The 20,629-nt window shown below is 36.6% G+C and overlaps 1 protein-coding gene across 1 annotated transcript in view; it reads left to right on the forward strand.

Annotated features, from left to right (window-relative positions):
* LOC113235982 (mucin-5AC) overlaps positions 1 to 20,629 on the forward strand; it is a 157,441-nt gene that overhangs the window by 106,716 nt on the left and 30,096 nt on the right. Inside the window, exons 2-4 of the mRNA XM_026471906.1 lie at positions 5,491 to 5,545; positions 15,532 to 15,717; positions 16,837 to 16,966. Coding sequence (XP_026327691.1) covers positions 5,491 to 5,545; positions 15,532 to 15,717; positions 16,837 to 16,966 — 371 coding nt within the window. The remainder of the gene's footprint in view (positions 1 to 5,490; positions 5,546 to 15,531; positions 15,718 to 16,836; positions 16,967 to 20,629) is intronic.

A 20,629-nucleotide genomic window follows, 5' to 3' on the forward strand; every position in this document is an offset into this window, starting at 1 on the left:
GTGTGTGTGTGTGTGTGTGTGTGTGTGTGTGTGTGTGTGTGTGTGTGTGCGTGTGGATGCGTTTGCGCGTGCATGCTTGTACGAAGGATTAAGGCTGTGAATTAGCGCACCTCCTTTAGCAAGTCGTCTATTTCATTGTATGTCAACGTATGTATGTAGCAACTTACTGACCATATGCTTAAGTTCTGACTATGAGCAGAGCTTGACGCTACATAAGGAGTCAGTTTTAGTTTAGATATACGGATGCATGAATTTTGGCAATATTCTAGCGAATGTAGTGTTCATAGCTGGTAGATGAAGTTTAAAAAGCCTTTTTTCAAGTAATTTATAATAATTAGGAGAAAAGGTCACTTATAATAATTACGAGGGAGAAAAGGTCACTTCACGATACACCAGAACCACAACTCCGAGTAGAAAGAGACCGCGAACCGATAGGATCCCTTTCTCATTTAGTCCATAAACGCCATCTGTTGACAAGAACAAACAAACCGCTGACCGCATCGCCATTACATGAATGCTAAAGAACCCTTATGGTGGTAACTAGACCTTTTAGAATCTCGACAATTTCTAGGATTTTTCAGAGTCGAGACTGATATTTTCAGTGCCAGGAATATTGAGGCTGTTGAGGCTTAAGCTATTTAATTAATTTAATTAAAAAGCAACTAAATCGACAGAATTTTTATTTTACATGGATATGACAACCCTGTATAACGGAGCTTAATATAATGTGTGGAGATTGAAGAACGATAATAATACATCTTTTTCTCATTCTTACGTGCCTGCAATATTTGATTGATTTTATAATTTTAGTTAATTACGAATATTCTTACAACATCAAATTTTGACTGGCTAAATACCTAGACAATAAATACTGAAACTGTTGGAGATACTGGCTATTATAATCTAGTTCCATAAGATTTGAATTGGTTGTCATAGCAATGAGAAACTGTTGACAAAAATAATATACAACTATGTCTATGTGATACGTGCCGTGCTTTATTATTTCCTCATTAATCCACGTTAATTTCATCTGGTTCTTTCCTGGGTTGTAATGAAATACTGTTTAAATTTTTATTAATGTTGTATTGCTTATGTTGAAATGTTTTGTGTACTAGATTAAAGGGGCGTGTTGGAGATACTGGCTATTATAATCTAGTTCCATAAGATTTGAATTGGTTGTCATAGCAATGAGAAACTGTTGACAGTAAAATATACAACTATGTCTATGTGATACGTGCCGTGCTTTATTATTTCCTCATTAATCCACGTTAATTTCATCTGAAACTAACGTTTGAAATATTCCCAAGTTTATTTTTTCGTAGGATTTTCGAGACTTCATGTTGCCTCGAATTTTTTTCTCGAAACGCGGAAATGCAGCAATACTGAAGACCCTAGTGGTAACGCTTTGATTTTGATGATAGTACCTACCATTTTTTTAGAGTTTTAACGGCTTTGGCGGAAAGCTATACACCCAAGACGACAGTGACAGTCGCTAGAGTCCTCGTCAAACATACTCATAGAAATATCGTTACTAAAAGTTTGAATTATGATACCGACATTCATAATACATATAATGTCGTGAACCACTGACCACATAATCAACGACGATAGACGTTTTTTTTTTTCAAAAAGTTAAACGTTTTGGTATGTGGCCAGGTTGTTGAACATTGTTATTATAATTCAACCTTTTTAGCCGACTTCAAAAAAAGTTTTTTTTTGTATAACGCGTAACGCAATAACTTACGAATTCCGGTATAAACCTATAATTTATAAACCGATTTTGAAGATTCTTTTTTGATGGATAGAACGGTATCTCAGTAGTAGTCTCATTTAAATTTGAAGAACATATTTCACCTGTAAGGCTGGCAAACTAGGGGATGAATAACTTTTGAGGTCGGTTTTTTTTATTTAGCTATTGTAATTGACACAAAGATCGAACAAATTCGAAGAAAAATTGCTTTGGATCCAACTGGACACGAACCAGCGACACTTTCGCCTAACGCGGACTATCGCTCTCCCAACTAGGCTATGTTGCTTTTCGAGCTTTTTTTAGCCTTCTTCCAAATACGTCCTAATAGTAAAGGTACAGATTGTTAGATGTTTTCGTAACATAAACAAGTCACATTGAATATAGTATTGACATAATTTTTTTAATACAGTTGCTCAAAACGTGGTATTTTTCGCACTACAAATCGTGCGGAAAGTTGGATTTCTCGCACTAGTGCTTTTTACTTTTCCAGTTTTTTTTAATTTACTGTTGTTTGAAGTCTTAAACATAGAACTAAAGAAGTTGTATATTTATTTAATATTCATGTGCTTTGGGACGTACATAAGTCATTCGTCATTAAAACTCATATTTATTTACAAATACTATATAATGAACGTATCGAGTGGAGGTCCACAGTCTCTGCCTACTCCTGAATGGGTGACAGGCGAGATTTTTATGTATATATTTGTTCTATGTATTACAGATAAATTGTATCTCACTACCGTGCGCGGGTTCCTAAAGAAGTTTAAACAAAAGTACCAGGACTTCATAATAAGAAAAGTGGTTACAGACCGATATTACAGAAAATAAACAAAACAGCACGTTAGAACTAGATTTCCATAGACTTTTAACTAATGGTTGCAGTGGTTGTATTTCATTATTTTAATTTACTAGCAGAAAATGAGTTTTGTTTAAATACTGTTTTATTTTACTTTCAATGTAGTTTTTTCGCAAATGTATTAAAAAACGTCGTTTGATACACGTGCAGATTTGTCATTTTCTCTTGTCTCGCGTCTTGACCCTCGCCTCTGGCTCGGGCCAAGAAGCCTCGAGACTCGTGACTAATGACTAACTTTCCGCACTTATATCAAAAATAACTATTATATCGTTTTTAAACTTATGCCGTATTACACCACACATTACATGAGATAAGCTCTCATAATCCGTCTCTTTGTCTTCAACTTATTAATATTTTTTAACATAATGCCATTGTGTTTTCATAATATATTTTCGACATCTCTAAAATTTCACAATTTTTTTTTACAATAAGTCTTTTGAATAATTTATGATGGATAATAAAAATCTCGGTCAGTTATTGTCTAACTTGCGTATCTATTGTCTACAAGTCTTTACAATGTCTTTCAGATGTTATTTAATACCTAGATTATTTAGTAACTAGGAAGCATTCACAAATATTTCTTTTAGGAAACTCTCACGATTAACTTAATTTCGCAGATTTCACATATTATGCTGTTGCAACGTACTTTCTAGAACACTTAGGCATGCCTGTGTTCTATTTCATTAGTGTCGTTTATTCGAGGACCCTAAGATGTCTATTATAATTTTAATAAAAATGGCAGTAAATTATTTTGCTACTCTGTGAAGCAAGTGAAGGTTACATTTTTTTAAATAATAATAATATTAAGTGACGGGACGAACAAGTCCTGCGCCTGATGGTAAGCTACACGCCTGTCCATAACAGTTTCTGTACCACTCAGAGCTTTAAATCGCAAAGATCTGAGGGGCACTGCCACTGTGGCCATCACCCTGAGACATAAGTTGACAAGTCCCTTGTGCCTGTAATTTCACCAGCACCCTTACCCTTCGAAACCGGAACACAATGCTGATATTACTGCTTGGCGGCAGAAATAGATAACGTGACTATACTAAACTAAAAAACTAAAACTCTTTCACAAGGAGCTCTACTGCTACTAGAAATAGCTGCGCTATTTCTTTCTTTTTATCCAAAAAATTAAGAGATTGTCTGGGAAACCCAAGGGCCGGAGCTACCTTGCCCAACGCTTTAGTTAGTTTCTAGTATTTAAGCTTATATTCTATCTTGTCTGCATATTTTAACTTATTGTCTAATAAAGAATTTGTGATACATTGCATTGTAAAAAAAAATATCTGCGCTTGTATTTTTTTTTCATGCAGTTAATTTTGACACCCTCTCTCCGCATAAAATTAAAAATTAAATAACACAAGCGCAACGCCAATGCGCACGGTACTAAATACTATAAAGAACAGAGGCGGATAAAAGATTGGACATTTGATACGACACGACAACTTCTTTAAGACCAATTTAGAGGGAAAAATCGAAGGGAAGAGGGAAAGAAGTCGACTAGGCGCAGCTACAAAGACCAAACAAAGGAAAAGGCCTGTGTCGTGTCATATGAGTAGGTCAAGGGGCTGGCTTATAGGAGAGATGATTGGAAGATGCTCCACCAACAAAAATATATCTCTTAAGTTTAATTATGATGAAGCGCTACAGTCACGAACTTCAGCACCAAAAAATGTACTCAACATGTAGTTCGTCTCTATAAGAGGCATAAGTGGCAGTACTTCCCTGGACGAACTCTATCACTGGAAGATCTACTACTACTAATGTGGCAGTACTTTTATCATAAATGAGTGATAAGAAATTAGTAAAAAGCGTGTCAAATTCAAAAATATGTATTAAAAACATTGACTTACAAATAAATGGACGACGGGTCTAATACAAAAACCACGAAAAAAAAGTTCCAAGTCAACCTATTTGAACGTAGTGCCATGTAAAGGAATATGAAAAAGCTAAAACGTTGAATTTAAATTTGCTTGCTTCGCTATCAGTCGAACAAACGAAGACTAAAGCGTGAATGACGCTCTGTATACGATTTTAACGCCCTATAAGTTGGGACACTTTTTAGCGCGGACCCGACGTCCATATAATTGTAAGTCAATGATTAAAAAAGTTAGTATTTCGAATTTGAAGCTGCTATCCACGATCCAACACAGCTTGTTGAAACATCTCCGGAACTATAAGTCAAATCTATGAACTTAATAAATAAATAAATTATCATTTAAATTATTCCGCCATGTCATTTGACGTCGTTAACCTGCAGTTAAGAACAGAATAATCATCAAAGAAGTCGCCGCATTTTTTATTTGCAACTTATTGTGTATTGTTCATGCACAATAGTTTCGTAACGGCGGTGGAAAAACTTACCATTGTGTAATACGAGTTGTTAGCTTTTGCTACATTGCTCGTCTACAATGTTTGCACTCTCATGTAATAGCTTTCTTTAGGTACCTATACCTAGTACTATTCAAGGTATACTTGTAAGGCAACACAAGTGAAGTAAATAATAAGAAGTACTGCCGTCTTACCTATTTCTGCCGCCTAGCAGTAATGTGACCAATATTCCGTTTTGGCTTTGAAGGGTGTTGGTGAAATTACAGACACATGGAAATTTTCAAGTTATGTCTCAGATTGACGGGCGCAGTGGCAGCGCCCCTCAGCTCTGCGATTGTAAGTTCAGAGCGGTATTGCAATTGTTATTAACAGGCGTGTCGCTTACGAACAGGCGCACGACTTGTTCGTCCCATTGCTTGATATCAGAAAAAAACCTTCACTGGAGTCGCGGTGTGAACTCTTTTTGCGTCGAGGTTTAAAAATGTAAATCCAAATGTTTTTGTACTTTATGAAAATGACACGAACTTACGATTGTTTTGTATTGTTTCAGAATACGACGACGTGGTTATCACTAGTTTTAGCCATCATCACATTTGCGACGCCAGGTAAATATTGCTAGAAGCTTTATTAATAGATTGATAGATGGATAGATTAAACGTATATTATTATAAAAGAAGAAACAGACACAAAACAGAAAATAAAATGTGCAGTGTAAACGAACAAATAACAAAAAACAAATACAATAAATATATATGTATATGAACATGACAAGCAGCTGCTTACCTAGTACATATGTATCAGTAGACATGATATTCAATTGTTTTTTTTATGAAATAACTTCACTAGTTTGTTATTAATTATAATAAAAATAGAACAGAAAGTAAATTTCTGGTCTTGAACTAGCGACCTCGCCGTGCCGTGAAGGACGCTCTCCCAACTTACGAATTTCCCTATGTGCTAAATGCAGGTCTTTGTTTTTAGTTCTAATGACTATTTTACCGTAGCGCGTAGTAAAGTCTGCTGGTTCGTCCCGTAGCTCAGTTGGAAGAGCGTCAGTCACGGTCGCTGGTTGGAGTCAAGACAGATTGAAAGAATTTTGCAAAACAATTATTATGTATTCGTCAGTAGTAATATATTTGAACGGAAAAGTGATTGAGGAACCCAATTTTTTTTCTAAAATTGTTAGTTGAGTGCAGAGATGGGGAAGCATCCGAGTTTGAAACCAGCACTTTGTTAACGCTGGGTTAAATCAGGTGATTTAACCCCACTGACGCTCAAAGTCGTGGGCAAAAACTACTTACAACTAAATATTTGTTGTAAGTCGAGTTTTGTTTTTATGATATTATTACAAAATGTTTATTGCTTTCTGAGCTGATTCGGTTTGCGTTTCTATTGAATCCATTCGTATGAAAATCATATTGAAATAAATCCATACAAAAAATCGTTAGTTCGTATGAGTCGATCTTCACAAAAATCGAATCATAATGTGCATCTTTAGTAGTGAGAATATACAGCATTGCATAACGGGCATTGTGTGAAGTTGCCTCATTTTCGTCTAAAAACTTTTTTTACATCGAAATTTGTAATAAGTATGGAATTACATTTAACTGCCTCCGTGGCCGAACGGTTACCATGCCGGACTGCCACGCAGAGGTCCCAGGTTCGATTCCCGGGCTGGGAGATTTGTTTGTATTGTACAATTATTTCTCTCGTGAGTTTGGGTGTAATTTATGATTGTCTATGTGTGTCCATGGCACCCGCGACACAGGGTTTCCCTAGTGCGGGGCTATGTTGAGTGTTTGCGTTATTTATTTATTATTTATTTACATTAAATTCCGTACTAGCCGGTTCTGCCCATGGTTGTGGGCAGTAATGGGTTAACTTGAATGAAAAACCTGGTTAAAACAGGAATAACAATAACAGCCATGAAGCATTTTCATAACACTACGTGTAGTTCTAATATGGCGGTTTATATTAAAGGCGCCTGCGCACCGTTTGTGGGCGTCACAATGGTTGTATTGTACCAGCGGCGCTGAGACCCTCTCGCCAACGCAATCAGCGACCGGCACGGATGACCTTCACGTGTCGCGCTACCTTTGTTCTTAGCTTTATATATGAATATCATAGTTTAAGATGCCTCACCGACAGTTTATAGTATAGTTTTTGTTGCGTAGCTTTGTTTCTTCATAGTTCCACAATACTGGATTTCATTCCGATATACAATTAAAGCTAATTCAGAGTGCACTAAGTAATAGGTGTGAAAGTAACAAATATTTAAAAATACATCTAATATTTAAGTACTTAACCCGTTTAAGCCAGCGTGTACTATATAGGGTGTAATTATATAGGGTGGCTGCAGTGGAGATGAAGTGAAGACGAGAAAATATGATAAATAGCTATATTAAATTTCCATGAATGTATTTCTTAAAGATCAACTAAATAATTTTAAGAATGTCCGAAGTTAGGTACGTTAGGTCTATAATCTCAGTACAGAGTATTAAAAAAAACCGACCTCAAAACTACGTGGAATTACATCATACAAGTTTTATTGAAATATCCCCTAGTTCGCCACTATACAGGACTTGACACAGGAGATAATAAAAATCGGTTCTCACTACTCAAAGTATATTGAGAGAGAAAAACGCCTTGAATTTGAGAATAGCAAAAGCCACCATTAGAATAATTGCTCCTTAACTTGATAAGTCAATGCTCCTTAAGTAAAATTTAGGCGCTATTTATAAAAATGACCGTCCATGCGTGATCAGCTCCCTTAGAGGTGGATGATTTTCTTCAAAATGAAATGGGACCACTATGAAGGTACCCTCTTTCCAATAAAAAAGAGTCATGAAAATCGGTTCACAAATACCGTAGTTATCGCGTAACATACAGACAAAAAAAAACATACAGTCGAATTGAGAACCTCCTCCTTTTTTTGAAGTTGATTAAAAAGTACATATAGAAAAAAGATCTTAAACTAAAGGAATTTTGTCTACGTCCGATGTTAGGAACGTTGGGCTGAAAAGTGTCTCATAATTCTAATTCTAAAGATGAGTTTTGCTTCGGTCACGTTGCAATGCACGGGGCGCGCGTTCCGGGGTGCGCGAATGCAAGTGCATTGACCTGACGTTTTAGGTATGTGTGCTATGTGCAAATCTTGATACATAACAAGCATTAGTACACGCAATTTCCCTAGTGCGTTTTTATTATTATTATCCATTGACTTACAATTATATGGACGTCGGGTCCGCGCTAAAAAGTGTCCGAACCTATAGGGCGTTAAAATCGTATACAGAGCGTCATTCACGCTTTAGTCTTCGTTTGTTCGACTGACAGCGAAGCAAGCAAAATTAGACAGTACTGCGATGACATTACAATTTAAATTCAACGTTTTAGCTTTTTCATATTCCTTGACATGTCACTACGTTTACATATGTTGACTTGGGACATTTTTTTCGTGGTTTTTGTATTAGACCCGTCGTCCATTTATTTGTAAGTCAATGTTATTATCCATAACAGTTGCAGTGCCACTCAGAGCTTTAAATCGCAATAATTTGAGGAGTAAATACCACTGCTCCGGTCGTCCTGAGACATAACTTGACATGTCCCATGTAATTTCACCAGCACCCTTACCCTTCCAAACCGGAATGCAATAATGCTGACATTACTCGTTGGTGGCAGAAATAGGTAAGGTGGCAGTATTTCCCTGGACGAACTCTTACATTTAATGACGGGAGTTACGTTTCTGAAATAATATAGTGCTGATTACATGTATGTTTCGAAAAGATGTCTGTAATCATGTGCCTGCCAATTATCTCTACAATGTGGACTCTTATTGCCTCATTTATTAATGTAAGCACAACGACATCATCATTAGGTATAAAGATAATAACATGCATTTAGCATTATGAAAGTAAGCCTTGCAATAACTGTTTGGTAACACCTATAATTGATCTCTTTTTAGATCGGTTAAAATTTATAGGCTGTTACATTGATTTGCTAACGCTACAAATTACATTGATTTGAAAAAAAATGAACGTATATTTAAAAAAAATGGCAGTGTAATATTTTGTGCTAACGTCAAAATAAAAGATTAGAAAACGAGGGATGGAAAACCAAAAATAATAATAATAATAACGCACACACTCAACATAGCACTGCTGGAAACCCTGTGTCGCAGGTGCCATGGACACACACATAGATAAACATTTCTCCAAGTCCAGGAATCGAACCTGAGACTACCTCTGCGTGGCAGTCCTGTGTGGTAACCGTTCGGACACACAGGCAGTTAAAAAGGAAAGAAAAAGTGAAAGTAGATTACTTTGTTACACCGTAAACCGTTGATTTGAATATTTTTTCCATGCAGTTAATCCTCCCTTTACATAAATTTAATAACATATTCTTTATGATTCCAAAAGACAGGACGAACAAGCAGTGCGCCTGATGTTAAGCGACACGCCTGTCCATAACAGTTGCAGTGCCACTCAGAGCTTTAAATCGCAAAGTTCTGAGGAACACTGCCACTGCGCCTGTCACCCTGAGTCATAAGACAAGTCCCATGTGCCTGTGATTTCACCAGCACCTTTAACCTTCAAAACCGAAACACAATAATGGTCACATTTCTGCTTAACGGTAGAAATAGGTAAGATGGCAGTACATCCCTGGACGAACTCTTTCACAAGGAGATATACGGTTACTAAATAATAAATAACACAAACACAACTTTTCCCTTTAACAATCTCCGTGGCCGAACGGTTAACGGTATGTGTGTGGCCATGGCACCCGCGATAAAGGGTTTCCCTAGTGCGGGGCAATTAGTATCTGCGTTATTATTATTATAACCAACAATAACAAACACCACCACCAAAAACATATCCGACACGCGTTTCGCCGGCGCGAGGAACCCTCTACTTTTATTTTGCATATATTATCCTTCACTGATTTCACGAATTAGCTAAGTAATTTATTTTCATTTTTATAAACATGGAATTCCGCAAATTAGCGCCGGAATCCATTAATTAATCTAGAAGGAAAGGAAACATTATCAGAAGAGCTGTAAATGCAATAAATTAATATAAACTGTTTAGGTGGTAAACGGTTTCCCTGAAGCCATTGACTTACAAATAAATGGACGACGGGTGTAATACTAAAACCACGAAAAAAATGTCCCAAGTCAACCTATTTAAACGTAGTGACATTTCAAGGAATATGAAAAAGCTAAAACGTTGAATTTAAATTGTAATGTCATCGCAGTACTGTCTAATTTTGCTTGCTTCGCTGTCAGTCGAACAAACGAAGACTAGAGCGTGAATGACGCTCTGTATACGATTTAACGCCCTATAAGTTCGGACACTTTTTAGCGCGGACCCGACGTCCATATAATTGTAAGTCAATGCCTGAAGCGCTAATTTTTTTTCTCAACCTTTTTCTTATTTTTACACTATTTTTAAACATTTGCGCGCCTGTTAAACGTAAGCCACCCTCATTTATTAGCTTTGTCAGTCCTGTCACGCCACTGCGATCGCATCCAACTAAGTAGGACAATCGCTACGGCTACGAATAGCTGACAACGCTCTGGGATTACTATCACCGAACATAACATACTTAGGTTATATTAAGATCATTTGTACTTTAGAATTTGATGTAGTTAGGCTGGCATTAGAATAAAAGTTTTTTTTATCAAAACTCGTCTCAGTTAATTCACGTATTTTTTTTCTTTTTTACAATTGAAGCATTGAGTGTAATAAAGGCGTATCATGTAAAAGTGAGATTCGAGAAAATTGATAATGAAGTTGTAATGTCTTATGTCTTTTAAATGTTTATAATATGACTCTTGTAACAAGCTACTTTATGTAATAGACGGCCTTAAGCCAGATTGTTCACTTTCAGTTCTCTAAGAATCCGCTAGATGGCATTGACCCATTTGGCGTTATTTCTGAATCGCGGTGTTAAGAGTTTCCCTCGAATGGTGCCTACTCGAACACAATTTTATTAATGTGAAGAGAAATCTGAGAATACAGAGAGCTCAGTAAGGCAACCAGGAGTTGAGTCCCTTCTTGGAAACTGCTACCCGGATCTTCTGATATTTCGTACGCTCATATAGGGTGAAAAACCTCATCCCGCGGAACGGTTTCCAGGAGTTGAGTCCCTTCTGGGAACAACTGCCCGGACCTTCCGCATATAGGGGAAATTGTATTGGCGACATACAAGGAGGTTGGAGTTTTACTTGGTAACCTCATCCAACGGACGAAAGAACCTCCCTCCTTTACACTCTTATATACTTTATTGTATATTTGTCCTACGACGTAGCTAAAAGATTTAAGTGAATATTATTATTTGAAAACAATTAGAAACATTTGAAAATATTTTATTTTTCCTTGCGCAACCCGCCCTTGTTGCACTAAACCGGTAAATTAATGGGGCGTTCGTTTCATTATTCGTTTTTGAGGAAATGAATTGTGAATCAGTCTTATTTAAGTTTTTTCAGTGTAATTGAAAAATATTTGAACGTATTTTTAATCATTCATTAAATTCGCCGGATTGAAATGAACCAACAGTATCATCTTCAGCAGGTCTCACTGGTCTCCTAGATGCTCTATATTGAGAGTGAAGTCGCTCGTTTCAGACTTTTTTTACATTAAAATAAGTCTTTACAAACTGCAGGTGGTAACGGATTCGAAATTCAAACGCACATTTATATTCTATGCCACAAGGGCGAAGCGCCAAATTCCAAATGAATGAAAATTACGCCATCTAGAAGGGAGATCGAAATTAGTTTTTGTAATAATCTTTTGATAACTTCTAGATAACTACATAGTGTTTTATACATGCTTTGATGCAATAACATAAAAACAGGTTTAGAGTGCCGAACGGCCCTTATTGTTCCCAATGCTTCAATTATAAACATTCAAAGGTCATCCTTTCCCACCAATTATCTCACACAAGTCACAGGGCGATATTAAAAATTTGAGCTACGTCACGACCTGTAGAATTGTGGTCAAAATTATAGTATAATATTACATTCAAAATTTTACAATTCAATATTTTCCCACAGACATGGTGACTTTTTTAATCAAATATTTCGGTTAACAGATGGAAATTCAAATTTGGAGCCTCGTCATGATCTGTAGAATTGTATTTTTTACGCTAGTTTAAAGTTTCGTGCATATCGGTTGAGGAATGACCGAGTATTTCCGTCTGCAGATCGTTCAAATTGAATGAATGCCAAGAAAGCTTCACTCACTCCGCTACTTGCACGTAAATAAAGAATATAATTTGAAGTAAATACAGAAATTTATTTTTATAATGTATTTGGCCTCTTCAAACTTGTATTAATATCAAGTCTTTTTTGTATTATCAAGTGACTGGACACGTCTATATTGCCCTGATAAGCCGAAAAGCTATCGCGCTATCTCAATCGGAATAAGTTTTGAGAAAATCGCACCTTCAAAAATAAATCTCTTTGAAGATGTTAAAACTTGTTTATACGTATTTTTGACTAATAGATTTATTGATATACCCAAATTATCCATAAATTGTACCATTATACTTATTTTGTGAGATACCGCAATTTTGACTATAAAGAAAGCCGCCAAATCTATTCGTAATTTAAGGAAAAATTGAGATATGCAAATACTTCTTACAGGTTTCTTAAATGTTTTAAGTAAGATAACGCTATTTTTATTATAGTACTATTAGATGCGAAGTTATTATAGGTAGATAGATAGATAGATAACACGTTTATTCAGCACAAATACAAACAGAAACAAAACATTTACAATCACTTCACAGAGTATAACATAAAAGCACATAGAACATTCATTATTAATTTTATACAATTTATATAAGACACACACTGTGAGAAAAACAAACAAATACTATAAGAACTGATAAAATTTTAATATATCTGCTGAAATGGCCCTGACGCAGCATAAATACTGTAGACCGAGATAAGTTCAACAGAGCTGGTTTTCTGCCAGTACCATATGGTGAGCGATCGCAGCCCAATAAACCATGCCACCAAAGTGCATCACACGCAAATATATATACCTAACTCTAAATACTATACATATATGTGTATATATCAAGCAAAAGTGTAAGATGTAAAGCAAACAATGTAAATAGTGTAAGTAATGAAGGTAAGCAATATAAATAATAATGTAAGTTTACAAACATAATATTAAATGATAACAATAGCCACCAAATATGAGTATGTATAGGTACGGAAATTTAGGTTTACAGGTATCAAACGTATTGATTAGGGAAATATTTATGTAGCGAGACATCTGCTCTGACAAAAGATGTTTTTTGTATTCACGCTTAAATTGTTTTTTATTATTGATGTCACGCAATGGAGGAGGAATATCATTCCGACACTTACTGGCGCAGGTATTGAATAGCATTAAAAAAATTCAAAGGGCGTATCTCAGAGATAGCGCCTTTCGACTTAGCAGGGCAGTATGTGTCACTCAGAGCTATAAATCGTAAACATTTGAGAATCACTGCCACTGCGCCCGTCACCCAGAGACATAACTTGATATGTCCCATGTGCCTGTAATTTCACCAGCACCCTTACTTACCCTTCAAAATCGAAACGCATTAATAATAAATAACGCACACACTCAACATAGCCCCGCACTAGGGACACCCTGTGTCGCGGGTGCCATGGACACACACATAGACAACCACAAATTACATCCAAACTCACGAGAGAAATAATTGTAGGCCATACAACTATTTCTCCCGGCCCGGGAATCGAACCTGGGACCTCTGCGTGGCAGTCCGGCATGGTAACTGTTAGGCCACGGAGGCAGTGGATATAATTAATGCTGACATTACTGCTTGGCGGCAGAAATAGGTAAGGTGGCAGTACTTCCCTGGACAAACTCTTTCATAATAAGCTCTAATGGTACTAAAAGTCTATTTATGGTACCTATTTTCTTTCTTATGCGAGAATAATAATATTAATCAACAGGATAAACATTTCTAAATATTTTTTTGTAACAGCCATCAGTCTTAAAACGCAGTGGTAGGTAAACTAGTTCGTCACACTGTAGCTGAATTTACTTAAGACTGTGTCTAAACTCCTGTGGTACATTGTAATGATACGCTAATTGTACTCGGTTTCTTTCATAAACTGGTTCAGATGTTTTTGCAACGGTGGCAACGTGTAGTGTTTTGTAAATTTTAACACGGTGGAATGACAATTACGAATCTCAGTCTTTTTTTGTATCGAAATCAGTCTTGTTAGACGGATTTATTCTTCTTCAGGGACATCGTTTTTCATAGATGGCAGCATATGAAGTTGAACACTGACTATATATTTTGATATAAATTATATACAAGACCCGTCAATGTGTACCTTGATGTGCTACCGTCTGTACTTCAAAAGTTAACTTACGAATATTTTAAGTAATTATGATTTATATCTTTAAAAAGGTATTCTTAATCTAATTACATATATCTATCTACTCGAGTATTAAATATTCTTTATTGCACCAAATAAATACAACAGAAATATTAATTTAACAGAATTATAGAATAGAATAGATTAAATAATATTATAAAAATAAATCCTTAACCTTGACCATGTCACATTATATTAACTTAAAATACGCGGCATTGGATCGAATTGTATATATGTATAAATATAATTTCTTATAAATTTTATAAACTTAATTGAGGATGTGTGTACTTATCTCTCGTCTTACATTATAAACACCTTAACCTACTCTATATAACTTCCTTCTTATATAACTGCTGTTGTATTTAGAAATAAGATTAATATTAAGATTGATAAATTAGATGTAGTACAGATATGGATGTAGAAGAGCGGAGTGTCCTTTTTTAAGGGGGCAAATCTTTAAAAATACCCCTGAGCCCAGGGAGACTCAGGGGTTATGTGGGGACTCTCCCTCCAGACTGGAGGGCCTACCCCACTAAAACCCTCCCGGGTTTCACATGCACATTCACCACGACGCCGCCCGCCCGCCCTGGCTTGCGCCAGCCTCGACAGCGAGAGGTCCTTCCCTATTGTCCCCGTCAAGGCATGGCGCTGCTCATCCCACCGTGTGCACACCTCTAGGGTGTGCTGCGCGGTGTCATCCGCAGCGCCGCACTCGTGGCACGACGGGGACGGTTCCCTTCTTGCCACCTTGTGAAGGTAACGACCGAAGCAACCATGCCCGGTCAGCACCTGCACAAGGTGGTACGACAGTGGCCCGTGGGACCGGCTCACCCACTCTATGAGGACAGGACGGATCGCCCCTATGGTACGAGCTCCATAGGGGGGATACGCCAAGCCCTCTTTCCACCTCTTGGGGAGCGGGGCGTTCGACTCAGTCCCTCGGCTTCAAGGTCCCACGGCGGAGTACCGGCGAGGACGCATGCGGCAGCGCAGGCCACCGTCATGTACGCCCTGCACATTCGCAGGGCGACCCTCTGAGGCCTCCTATTATACTAATATTTTTTCTTATTTCTTCGGCATGTTTTTAGGTATTCGGTACTCGGCCTTACAGCAGAAACCAGGCTGCGAAAATGCCAAATAGTGGCAGAAAATTTTTTGCAATTCTAATATTAACCTGTTCCCTTCCAGGACTATCGAGTGAGCCACGGGTGGTGTGCTACTATACGAACTGGTCGGTGTATCGACCGGGCACGGCGAGATTTAACCCTCAGAATATCAACCCCTACCTATGCACGCATCTCATCTACGCCTTCGGTGGTTTTACGAAAGACAACACGCTCAAGCCTTTTGATAAATATCAGGACATTGAAAAAGGTAAAATATATTGTATTACAATGTTAGTAACAAGGAGTTATAAAATGTACCTGTTTCGCAAAGAAAAAACTTTTTTTTAATGGCTTATAAACGTTTTTTCTTCAAAAATCCAACATTTTGGGCTACATCTGCAAAATGACAACTTTTCAGACAACGAAATTAGTCGACGTGTGAACGAATTAATTATATATAACGGGACCATCGTTTTCTTCCTTCAAGGCGGGACGCGTGCAAAATTATTGTTTTAAAAATAAAACACATGTTTGTGACAGTTACAAAATGTTTAATGATTAAAAAAAAATTAAAAAGATTTTAAAACATTTAATGATCAAAAATTAAAATAAGAACTAATCTTGTGTAGTGTGGGTATTTGGCGTTATATATTTTCGGACGAGTAATGCTTTTTGTTTTAATTTGTCTGGTTTCGTTTTTAAATATGTTCCACGGGCCGAGATCGGCACTGTCATCGATTCATTCTTGCCAAAAACACAAGTATGTAAAAGACGCGGGCGATTTGGCTTACTTGCTGCTACGCTTTCTGTGGTTCAGTGCGGGTTTTCAGTGAACCCTTTAGGAAATGGCCGATTTAAACAAATTGAGTAAAAAAATTAAAGTAAAAAAATATGTGGACGCCAGTTAAATACAACATAATTAATATAATAACAATAACGCACACACTCATAGACCCGCACTAGGGAAACCCTGTATCGCAGGTGCCATGAACACACACGTAGACAACCATAAGTTACATCCAAATTCACGTACGTATATAATACACATAGAAATAAATGTAGGTCATACAAATATTACTCCCGGCTGGGAATCGAACCCGGGACCTCTGTGTGGCAGTCCGACATGATAGCCGTTCGGCCATGGAGACAGTTATGAATTAACAAATATAACATGACATAATGCTTACAGTGTTTTCAAGTTCACTCTGTCTTCATGGATTTTGTGGGTGCGTTACACAAATAAATGTGTTCCAGGCATGTTTTGTAGCATTAATATGGCGCTCATTGAGTTCACTTTATAAAGTATAAACGGAATATGAAAGACTAAGTAGAATTATATAATAAAACTTGTTTCTACATATATTTACACCATTTTTGTATTGTCCAGGTGGCTACGCGAAGTTCACCGGACTGAAGACTTACAACAAAAAACTTAAGACGATGCTGGCTATTGGCGGATGGAATGAAGGGTCCACACGCTTTTCACCCATGGTCGCTTCAAAAGAACGACGAAGGGAGTTCGTCAGGAACGCCATCAAGGTAACGAACCTATTTACTAACACCTTTCACTTAATATTACCTTTTTTAATTTGATTTGAGTAAATACGAGAAAATGAAGATCGCACACTCAGAAAAAATTCCTTCGATCCGGCCGGATTCCCGCCGACGTCTTCTAGCATACCATGCCAAACGCTATACCAACCTAAGCCAAGGAACGAACCAGCGGGCCTCACGAATTTTTCTATGTGTTTGTTGTAGTGCCTTTGTATTTGGTTTTTCAACGACTTTGTAGCTGCAGCTGTATCTTTGTATTAATAATTATAACAAACTAGTGGAGTAATTTCACATAAAAAATAATTAAATATCAATTCAATAAAAATTTATAGATAAAATTAAATTAAGGTATATACCACAATTACCGCTAGCCGCAACTGTGTGAACCGATGTCACTATACACATGACAATAAAGAGGTTACAGTTAATGTGGACTTTACGCAAGTCAACACAAGTATTAAGGCGAGAGTGAATAGGCATTATTTAGGTGTGCACCCAAATGCGCACTTGTATGTTATAAAAGAAAAAGTATCTAACCCCTATTTATTCATAATTTTCATACAGTGCTTGTACTATTTTAAAGTAGCAGGTAGATACACAAAAAAGTAAGAAAGTTTATAAATAGAAAATATACTTACCCTGGGGCATCGTGCCCAGAAGGCTGGCAACATTTCCCCTTTGAATTGTATTCTTTGGCGTAAATAACTGCCAGCCTTCTGGTCACCGTCAGATTTTTCTTACCGCTTATTATAATAAATAAATAAATAAATAAAGCACACACTCAACATAGCCCCGCACTAGGGAAACCCTGTGTCACGGGTGCCATGGACACAGACATAGACAACCACAAATTACACCCAAACTCACGAGATAAATAAATGTAGGTCATACAAATATTTCTCTCGGCCCGGGAACCGTCCGGCATGGTAACCGTTCGGCCACAGAGGCAGTTAAATTATTGAAAATAATTCTTTTTTTATGATATAAAATGACGGGATAACAAGTCGTGCGTCTAGTGGTAAGCGACACGCCTGTCGATAACATTTGCAGTGCCACTCAGAGCTACAAATTGCAAAGATCTGAGAGTCATTGCCAATTCGCCCGTCACTCTGAGACATGAGTTAACAAATCCCATGTGCCTGTAATTTCACCAACACCCTTACCCTTCCATACCGGAACGCAGTAATGCTCGCAGTACTGCTTGGCGGTAGAAATACGAAAGATAGAAGTACCGATATGTACTTCTCTGGACGAACTCTTTCTTTAAATAGATGTAAATAATAGCTTTACTAATTGCTTTTGTGTATACAAAAGCACTATTGCATTAAATAAATTAACTTTTAATATCCATAAAATGCAGTAATTCATCAAAACTTAGAAAGATTACGTCGTTGTACATATATCTCTACAATTCCCACACTTGTCGGCTCTTTCGCTGACTATTCATCGCTCAGTAGAATACAGAAGTCATGAAAAACGCATTACGTGAGTTTATCACGCTTCGTGTAATAGCAAAGGTCGGTGATCTCCCTCACGTCATTTCACGTTTTATTTTGATGTGTTACTTACTGGTAGAGATCATGCTTTTCTCACTTCCGTCACGAGATTCTAAAAATATAATTTTACATATTGTTAGGTTGGATTTAGTGGATTTTGCGTATTTAAATATGGATGTGTAGTTTTGTAAATTAGAAATAAGGTACCTATTTGAAATTTTTATTGAATTGATATTAATTTTTTTTGTGAAATTATTCCACTAGTTTGTTATAATTAATGAACATATTATATTAATGAAGTCAGTCGTAAAGTCCATTTCTCCTTGCACTCACTTAAGCGCCTCCAAAACGATTTACCTTTAAAAACCAAGATATGTTTAGTCCAAACACTTATTTTGCCCTTCTTAGACTATGCTGATTCCTGCTATTTGGTTGCTACTGAAGAACTGCTGAATAAGCTTGAACGACTGCAAAACCTATGTATAAGGTTCATCTTTGGGCTTCGTAAATATGACCGAATTTCACATTTCCGCAGTCAGCTCAAATAGCTTCCAATCCGTCTCTGCAGGAATTTGCATATTGTCTCCATTCTTTACAATATTTTACATAACCCTGTGTTTCCCGGGTACCTGAAAGAGCGTTTCAGCTTCCTTAGGTCCCAGGATAAAACCTGTCGCTCTCTTGTTAGGTCCCAGTTATCTTTTCCATGCTTCAATTCCGGTTTCTATTCTCACTCCTTCACTGTTCATGCGGTCAGACTTTGGAATGCACTTCCTATTACTGTTCACGAAAGTAAATCGTTAGCTAATTTTAAAGTGAGAGTTAAGGAGCATTATTTATCTACTATTCCATCCATATCTTAGGTATTATATTATAAAATATGTATTTATCTAAGTATTTATATAATTTATAACAATTTAATATTTTTATATATTTTTTTCCTTGTTTTGTTGTGCACATATGCCCGTTCTTTTAGTTATAGTGTCCTGTATTTAGGTCTGCAGGAAGAAATTTCTATGAGAAACAAGCAGAACCTTTTGTTTTTAATTTCGCTTGTATTCTTTGTGACTTGTTGTATTTTTCCTGTACAATAAACTATTAAATAAATAAATAATTATGAATACAAAGATCGAACGCTCAGAAAAAAACCTTCGATCCGGCCGGATTCGAACCGACGTCTTCTAACTTACCGTGCCAGACGCTATACCAACTAAGCCACGGAATGAACCAGCTGACCTCGCGATTTCTTTTTTCATTTTGGTTTAGCGTGTGACACCGTCGGCGCGATTATTAACAGTAAATACCTTTAATTTATTATCATGATTTCAATTCAAATCAGTAAACTAAATTTTAAATTCCGCTCATGATCTTTACAAAGCTTTTTGTATCAACAACTCAAGTAGTCTCTATTACTATATTATCGCAATTAAACTTTAAACCTTGTAACCTTTTTAAAAACTCATTCATCAAACATCACCAAAGAAAGTTGCGTACTGAGTAGTCAATCCCAGGAGATCGTACATCATCGCTTTCCCCCATTACGCTATATTACGGCAACTTGCGCGCGCGCATGATTTGTAATCAACAATTATTTTATACTGTAATTTTCATAGAATTGATACATTCATACAAACTTATTATTGTACAGTCACCGCCACATCTAATATAACAAATTATATTTTTAATGTCCGTTTCTAACTGTACTTTTTACTGATTGGATATGGTATCGAAAATCCATGGAAAATATGATGGAAAACGATATTTTCGACATTATTTCAAAAGTAGATTTTCGACTAGACATTCAGGCAATCAAAATAATTACATTTTAATCAAGTTACATATTAATTTCGCTTTCATAATAGGCACGTAAAAAACAAAGGATTCGTAATATAGTTCCAGACAAAGAGGACGTGATTTTATTACTTTCGTTCTTTTTTACTAACAACCTGTTCGTCCGGTCACTTAGTATCATAAAAAAGCTAGAAAAAAGGTATATAGAAACATAGATTTACAAAATTGCGTAACATAATGTATACTTATACATTTCGTTAACTGTACATAAACAAATGAAAATGAAATGAAAACTCGTATTTCTCTATTGGAATTGATTTATGTTGGATCTAGATTGTA

This window comes from Hyposmocoma kahamanoa, unplaced genomic scaffold (assembly GCF_003589595.1).
Source record: "Hyposmocoma kahamanoa isolate Upper Pololo Valley unplaced genomic scaffold, ASM358959v1 88, whole genome shotgun sequence".
NCBI classification, from domain to species: domain Eukaryota; kingdom Metazoa; phylum Arthropoda; class Insecta; order Lepidoptera; family Cosmopterigidae; genus Hyposmocoma; species Hyposmocoma kahamanoa.